General features: G+C 41.4%; 1 protein-coding gene across 1 annotated transcript; it reads right to left on the bottom strand.

Moving 5' to 3' along the window:
• Window positions 1-2382: 2382 nt before the first annotated feature.
• LOC115139569 (enhancer of rudimentary homolog) lies at window positions 2383-7949 on the bottom strand. The gene is made up of 4 exons (XM_029677106.2): window positions 7828-7949; window positions 4734-4821; window positions 4084-4204; window positions 2383-3314 (listed from the first exon to the last, which is right to left on the bottom strand). Exons 1-4 carry the CDS (start codon window positions 7828-7830, stop codon window positions 3212-3214), a joined length of 315 nt encoding a protein of 104 aa, XP_029532966.1. The 5' UTR covers window positions 7831-7949; the 3' UTR covers window positions 2383-3211.
• Window positions 7950-8579: the final 630 nt, after the last annotated feature.

An 8579-nucleotide genomic window follows, 5' to 3' on the forward strand; every position in this document is an offset into this window, starting at 1 on the left:
TGACGACCCTGGGCCAATTGTAAGCGGCCCTGCACTTGGTGCAAAAGACAGAATATGAAGAAATATCCAGTTAATGGTAAGGACTCATAACTACTACATATACCTTGCAAGTAATAGGGAAATATGAAACATTATTTGTAAGATACTATTTTCAGATTCAGGCTTCCCTGGAGAATGCCATTTTTCATCCTCTGGTAGTTTACCAATTCAAATATGTTCCTCCATCTCTTAAATGCACTTCAAATCAAATCTAATTGTGTTTGTCACATGCACCGAACACATCAGGTGTAGACACTTCAGTGAAATCCTTACTTATAAGCTCTTAACCAACCATACAGTTATGAAAATATGTGAGTTGATTGCCCCCATCCATCTTCAGAGTTCGTACTGTTAGGTGACCTAAACTGGGACATGCTTAACACCCAACACTTATGCCCTCAATCTCACACAAATTATCAAGGAACCTACTAGGTACAACCCTAAATCCATAACCATGGGAGCCCTTTTAGATATCATCCTGACCAACTTGCCCTCTAAATACTCCTCTGCTGTCTACACCCAGGATCATTGCATGCGTGCGTAATGGTTCCGCGGTCAAACGACCACCCGTCATCACTGTCAAACACTCCCTAAAACACTTCAGTGAGCAGGCCTTTCTAATTGACCTGGCCCGGGTATCCTGGAAGGATATTGACCTCATCCCTGTCAGTAGAGGATGCCTGGTTGCTCTTTAAAAGTGCTTTCCTCAGTCTTAAATAAGCATGCCCCATTAAAACAAATGTAGAACTAAGAACAGATATAGCTCTTGGTTCAACCCAGACTTGACTTCCCTTGACAGCACAAAAACATCCTGTGGCATTGTGCATTAGCATCGAATAACCCCTGTGAAATGCAACTTTTCAGTGAAGTCAGGAACCAATATACTCAGTCAGTCGGAAATCTAAGGCTAGCTTTTTTAAACAGAAATTTGCATCCTGTAGAACTAAGTCCAAAAAGTTTGGGATACTAAAGCCCATGGAGAATAAGAGCACCCCAGCTGACCACTGCACTGAGGATAGGAAACACTGTCACCACCGATAAATCTACTATAATCGATCATTTCATTTAGCATTTTTCTACAGCTGGCCATGCTTTCCACCTGGCTACCCCTACTCCGGCCAACATCTTAGCACCTCCTGCAGCAACTTGGCCAAGCCCCCTCGCTTCTCCACCAAAATCCAGACACCTGATGTTCTGAAAGAGCTGCAAAATCTGGAACCCTACAAATCAGCTGGGCTAGGCAATCTGGATCCTCTTTCTAAAATTATCTTCCGAAATTGTTGCAACCCCTATTACTAGCCTATTCCACCTCTCGTATCGTCTGAGATCCCCAAAGATTGGAAGGTTGCCGCGGTCATCTCCCTCTTCAAAGGGGGAGACACTCTAAACCAAAACTGTTATAGACCTATATCCATCCTGCCCTGCCTTTCTAAAATTTTCGATAGCCAAGTTTCGAATCCCACCATACCTTCTCCACTATGCAATCTGGTTTCCGAGTTGGTCATGGGTGCACCTCAGCCATGCTCAAGGTCCTAAACGATATAACCGCCATCGATAAGACATTACTGTGCAGCCGTCTTCGTTGACCTGGCCAAGGCTTGACTCTGTGAATCACTGCATTCTTATCGGCTTCTCAAATGACTGCCTCACCTGGTTCACCAACTACTTCTCAGAGTTCAGTGTGTCAAATTGGAGGGCTTGTTGTCTGGACGTCTGGCAGTCTCTATGGGGGTGCCACAGGGTTCAAATCTAGGGCCGACTCTTTTCTATGTATATATCAATGATGTCACTCTGGCTGCTGGTGATTCTCTGATCCACCTCCATGCAGTTGACACCATTCTGTACACATCTGGAACTTTTTTCGACACTAACTAACCTCCAAACGAGCTTCAATGCCATACAACACTCCTTCCGAGGCCTCCAACTTCTTTTAAATCGAAGTAAAACTAAGTGCATGCTCTTCAATCGATTGCTGACCGCACCCTCCCGCCCGACTAGCATCACAACTCTGGACAGTTCTGACTTAGAATATGTGGACCACTACAAATACCTAGGTGTCTGGTTAGACAGACACGTGATCACACAGTCGTCAGAACAGCTGATGCTCTCACGCATGTTTCAGTGTTACTTGCCTTGAAGCGAGAATAAAAGTTATTTAGCTGGTCTGGTAGGCTCATGTCACTGGACAGCTCTCGGCTGTGCTTCCCTTTGTAGTCTAATAGTTTGCAAGCCCTGCCACAGCCGACGAGCGTCAGAGCCGGTGTAGTAGAACTTGTTCACATTTTCTCAGTAAATAAACAGATGTAGTAGTGTGTTGATATGCTTCCAGTAAAACACACCAAATAAAATCTGAAAAGTTTATTTCCTGTATTCAGAGAAAAAACAATTAACATGAAATTAGATGTCAGAAATTCCAAATATCAAGTTAACAAAAAAAGGATTTCACAGGTCTAAAATAAAAATGGTAGTAAGAGGTGCAAATATGGAAAATAAAGCTGACATAATTCACCCTAAATAATCAGCATTTAAGGTAAATCACATTCGTCAATGTTACAAAATTACACACTTAACGGACACCATCAGTGGCATGTTTCAATTCAACTCTCGCATAATTTATATTAAAAAACAAAGCAAAGTCACTCCTCAAACCTCTTCCTTGAACAGAAATGGACATTTAATGAAAGAAACAAAAATAGTTGTCCTGTTTTTAGTTAATGTAACCTTGTCTAGTTTCTTTTGTTCAAAAGACCCATCTTTACCAATACATTTGTCCTTCAATCAACTAGCCACTTCCACAAAGAATAGACCCAAACAAATTATAGGCTTGTCTCCCGCCCATAGATCACTGTCGCCATTCGAATACTTTCCTCCCTTCCTTGGCGTAATCAATGATCAGATTCAGTTGAATTGGTGAAAGCAATAGGTTGATAACCTTGTTCTCATCTATCCAATCACTTCTCGATCTGTGATTATCTCAAGGGAGGGTGAATGCACGTTGTGTATTCGAAAAGGGCCACTGCCCCCCTCCCTCTTTACAACCTCTACCAAAAAGCCAAGGATGAAATTGCCCCTATGTACTGGTCCCAAATCAGTTTGGGCTTTTCAGGGTGGAGTAAACTGATCCTAGAGCTGTGCAAAGGGGGCAACCTCTCAGCTCCTTCCCTTCCTGTCTTTACTTCCCAGCTTGTTGGGCTTGACGCCGCAGCAGCACGTAGATCTTCTCCTTGATCCAGTCTTTGTTGTATGGCTGGTATGTCTGAGTGTCCGCCCGGTATCTGAATGGAGAGGTGGTGGTTCGTATTCATTAGACAACAAATGCAAGAAAAAAAAAGACATTTGAGAGGAAATACCTGGGGTGTATTCACTAGGAACCAAACATAACAGGGAGGGACCTACCTAAATTTGTCCAATAGAAACTCTCGGTGTCGTTGCAAATTGCAACTGTTTGAAAGGGTTATGACTAATGATTAAACCCATTGAATTGTCCAATAAGAAACACTGGTTTTCTATCACACAACATTTTGAATACGACCCAGGAGAGACATGTCATTAACGTAACTTTGTTCTCATGAGATGAAGCCTTATTGTCAAATAGCCTACAGGACCTCATTATTACTGGAGTGAAAACAGAAAGCAAGTCTTAGTCCCAATCTAAAGTTGACCCCTAGTCCCCTAAACCTTGGCCAACTGTTGACAGCTCCTCAAGAGCTGTGAAATGACTGGATAAAACAAGGTCGTATTCACTAGGAATGAAATGGGGAGAGATTACCTGATAAAGGCTTGTATTCATTTTACTTTGCAAACCGTATTGCTACAGTGTGGACTAACGAGTACAATCCTGCAGTATAGTATTAGCACTCTAGTAAGCAAGGTGAAGTTAAGGCTAAACCATTAGGTGTAGCATGCTAGCTGTTCCTGTAGACTTCGTCATTACACTAATGCTAATTAGCAATGGCCCCAGAAACGACCTTCCTTCAAACTGCAGGCAGACATAAATTGTACTGCACTATCCCTTTAACAGTGAGATTGTACAGTACTACTTACACTAAACAGCTGAGGTCCGCCAAATCGTCAATGAAGTCAAACAGCTGGCTGATGTCATAGGTGATGGAGGGACTGTTGGGGTTCATCCTCTTCAGGTGCTCCTCGTACATTTTACACACACCTGGATCAAGAGGGACACAGGGTGAGACATAGAACTACACACGGGAAAATACTTAAGTTACAGACAAAACACCTCGCCAACAAACCATTAAAAGCTTTATTTTTTTACACTAGGGCCGTGTTCAAAAGGGCACACTGTAGCATAATGGCAACGTTAGCTAGCTAAGCTCATGTGCAGAAACATCATCTGATCTAACGGTTGTGTCGCGCACGTGCAGGTCGTCAAATCAAAGGCATTCCTTTGCTACAATGTCGTTTTTGATGAAAGTGTCAGTTTGTCATTTTCACGAGGTTGTAATGACATGTTCAGCTACATTAGAAATTGGCTCAAATCTAGGTTGTGCCTTTAGATTTTTTTTTATTTTTTTTAATTTTTTTTACAAATAAGGACAAATGTAACTTCTACCATCCACTTCCCAAACCACGGTCTGGTCTGTGGGGTCTGCTTCTCAAGGCATTCCCGGAAGTATTAGCCAGTTGGAACTCTTGATTTAAAAACTGTTGCACTCTGTCTGTAGATTGACTCTCACCCTCCATGCATTCGTTTACTGACTCGTAGTCGGCATATGTCCTCCCCTCTGGTCTCTTTGTTGGCTGGACAAGCAGAATTGTGTGTGACTGCAAAACAGAGAAACAAGAAGAGTTATCACAGACTACGGCTGACCCCAAACTGGTCGATAGTTTGGTCGCCCGAGATTGTTGACTCGAGCAGTAACACATTTGCGCCCATCTCAGTGAACTAATCCATTGGAGGCCTTGACTAAAAGCCCATTTTAGCTTAATTCGAAAATGTGGTTGGAGGCTTCATATGGAGGATGTGACGCAACTGCAGAGCCTACAGAGACCAGATCAAGCTCTGTACCACATCGTACAACAATACATTTGTTACAGAATTCACAACACGCTTCGTGTATGCCCTCAGGCCCATACTCCACAACCACACATCTACAATGCAAAATCCATGTGTGTGTATAGTGCGTATGTTATCATGTGTGTGTATGCATGCGTCTGTGCCTATGTTTGTTGCTTCACAGTCCCCACTGTTCCATAAGGTGTATTTTTACCTGCTTTTAAAAAATCTGATTCTACTGCTTGCATCAGTTACTTGATATGGTAGAGAGTTCCATGTAGTCATGGCTCTATGTAGTACTGTGTGCCTCCCATAGTCTGTTCTGGAGTTGGACTGTGAAGAGACCTCTGGTGGCATGTCTTGTGGGGTATGAATGGGTGTCCGCTTGTCAACACCTCTTACAAAAACAAGTAATGAAGAAGTCAATCTCTCTTCCACTTTGAGCCATGCATATCATTAATGTTAGCTCTCCGTGTACTTTTAAGGGCCAGCCGTGCGCACCCTTCTGAGCCAACTGCAATTTTCCCAAGTCCCTCTTTGTGGCATCTGACCACACAACTGAACAGTAGTCCAGGTGCGACAAAACCAGGAACTGTTGGACCTGCCTTGTTGAGTGTTAAGGCAGCGCAGCTCTAAGTGTTTGTAGTTTCAGTCACTGTAGTAGCTGACGTGTATAGTGTTGAGTCATCTGCATACATAGACCAACTGCCTTTACTCAGTCAGTGGCATGTCGTTAGTAAACATTGACAGTAGCTCTGTCTGACCGCAGCGACCGTGCAAATAGCAGGCCCGGAATGAAGCATGACTAGTAGTGATTTAATGACGCTTTGGACATATTGTGGCCTCTGGGTCACACAGAGACAAGCCGTTTTCGAGGGGCCTAAACAGCTATCCTGGAAAATTCATTCTACCTGGATTATGTTTGAGAGGGTTCCATTAAAGAACACCCTTTGTGTTCTGTTAGACAGGTAACTCTTTATCCACATAATAGAAGGGGGTGCAAAGCCATAACACGTACGATTTTCCAGCAGCAGACTGATCGATTATGTCAAAAGCTGTACTGAAGACATGATTGGTTGACGGTAGGTGGGGGCGGTACATCCTGTATAAACAAACTCACTTCCTTGACAACAGCGCTGCACTGCTCTGCGAAATGCAATAATTGTGAATGCTCTGACTTTAGCTCAGGCCACATCACCTTAAATGCTGCATGGCCAATGCAGATGTCGGCTTGACCATGTGCCCAGATGCACTTCTCTAGAATGCACTCTCCCGCAAACTTGTGCACATTCATTGTTTCATAAATTCACTGTGTGAATTGTTTGCGTTTGATTGTTAGTGTATATAAATTCCCCATTGCATATCACCAGTAGGACATTTACTGTTAACTCCTATCATCTACAATGTTTTACTTTGGTTACGGTCATTTATTTTAATACATTTATTATTATTATTCCAGGCTTGCTGTTGTCATTGTCTGAGTGGACATATTGTTTGCAGAGTGTACAACCTATATGACACGGCAGGTAGCCTAGTGCATTGGGCCAGTAACTGAAAGGTTGCTAGATCGAATCCCCGAGCTGACAAGTTAAAGAGCTGTCGTTCTGCCCCTGAACAAGGCAGTTAACCCACTGTTCCTAGACAGTCATTGTAACTGACTTGCTTGATAGTGTCATGGCTTTACTTTACTTACATATACCTTCTAGAGTTTAATTTGGGAGATGGTAACTCTTTAAATAACCTCTCGTGGTGCCCCAAATCCTAATGAGTTAATTAATACATGATTAAATTAAACATCGGGTAACAATGAAACATTTGTTATTTAGAGATAGCAGTCATCAGATTAATTAATTAAAGTATAGTCACAATAGTTATCTAAGTAAGTTATTGAATTAATAAGGTGATGGGGCATCATATTTGGTAAGTTTTCTGTCATGTTTGAGAAGTCAAAGCCTTTGGGATGAGTTATCTTTTGATCTCCTTGTGTTTATTCTGTTATCGGACGCCTGCTCCTCCCCCATCTTCTCCTCTATTAGCCTGATTAATCAGGCTGTAATACACAATTAATTGGTATATACAGCCGGAAACTAATGACTACAAAACCATGTCAATGTTCCTTGTTTGTTTGTCTGTGGTGTTGGTCCTTAAGATGGTTGAAATTAAGACAATATCAACAGGAATATATTTGACTTTTTAGAGTGCTGGTCCTGAAGTAGACATTTCTATCACCAGGCACACGCACAATAGAATATAAATACCTGCTGACTTCAGTTAGTATCCATGCACACATGTTTGCTCATGACCGAAGGCACGTACACAAGACTTAAGTACATGCACGCATGGATATTTTTGTATCAAATTTTGACCATCTGAAGGACCAACACCACAGCAGGTAAAGTACGTTCAAATGTCATTTTATTAAACATTCTTCCTCGAAAGGAACATTTAAGATTTTGCAGTCATTAGTTTCCTGCTGTATATGCCAATTAATTGTGTATTACAGCCTGATTAAGTCAGACTAGGACTGTATCAACCGTGAAAAACAAAAGATCGTTTGAGTGGCTTTTCCTTTAACATGACCTACCTAATAATGCACAGGCTAACATTAGTAGCTACATTTAGCTCATAACATTTAGACAAATTAGCAACTATAGTAGTTGCTAGTAAAGTCGCGAGCTCGGGCTAGCCACAGTAAGCTATCTTAGCAAAAGCTAAGTGATTGAAAAGTCTCATGCAATAGATGAAGAAAACCCCCCCATAAACAATCACTTTACCATGTTTGTTCTTTGTGTCCAAGCTAGACTTGCAGATGCAGTGTTTAATTTGCTGTTATACTGCTTTGCTATCCCCGTGCAATGCAGCTGTTAAAGAAAGGAAGTAGAGATATAGACTTGCAGATGCAGTGTTTAATTTGCTGTTATACTGCTTTGCTATCCCCGTGCAATGCAGCTGTTAAAGAAAGGAAGTAGAGGTAGATTCTCTTCCGGTAGAAAAAGGTCAATGTCTACTTCAAAGTAAAAGCACCTATTTGTAGAAAGTGTTTTGTACGTTTTTATTTAACATAAATAGACTGGGGTCAGTCTCAATGTAAAAAAAGCAGTGGTGTAAAAATACTTTAAAGTACTACTTAAGTAGTTTTTTGGGATATCTGTATTTGACTACTTATCTTTTTGACAACTTTTACTTCACTAGATTCCTAAAGACAATAATGTACTTTTTACTCTACATTTTCCCTGACAACCAAAAGTACTCCTTACATTTTGAATGCTTAGCAGGACAGGACAATGGTCCAATTCACACACTTATCAAGAGAATATACCTGGTCATCCCTACTGCCCCTGATCTGGCGGACTCACTAAACACATGCTTTGTTTGTACATTTTGTTTGGGTGATAAGTGTGCCCCTGGCTATCTGTAAATAAATAATTTAAAAAACAAGAATAGAGTCATCTGGTTTTCTTAAAGGAAATTTAAATTATACGTTTAATTTTGATACTTAATTATGTTTTAGTAGTTACATTTACTT

This window comes from Oncorhynchus nerka, linkage group LG13 (genome assembly GCF_034236695.1).
Source record: "Oncorhynchus nerka isolate Pitt River linkage group LG13, Oner_Uvic_2.0, whole genome shotgun sequence".
Classification (NCBI taxonomy): Eukaryota; Metazoa; Chordata; class Actinopteri; order Salmoniformes; family Salmonidae; genus Oncorhynchus; species Oncorhynchus nerka.

Excerpts from the sequence above, each read along its gene's own strand:
- LOC115139569 (XM_029677106.2), bottom strand. Across the intron at positions 4,205-4,733 it reads AGTAAACGAATGCATGGAGG|GTGTGTGTAAAATGTACGAG; the intron begins GTGAGAGTCAAT and ends CTCTTGATCCAG. Across the intron at positions 3,315-4,083 it reads GCGGACCTCAGCTGTTTAGT|ATACCGGGCGGACACTCAGA; the intron begins GTAAGTAGTACT and ends CTCTCCATTCAG.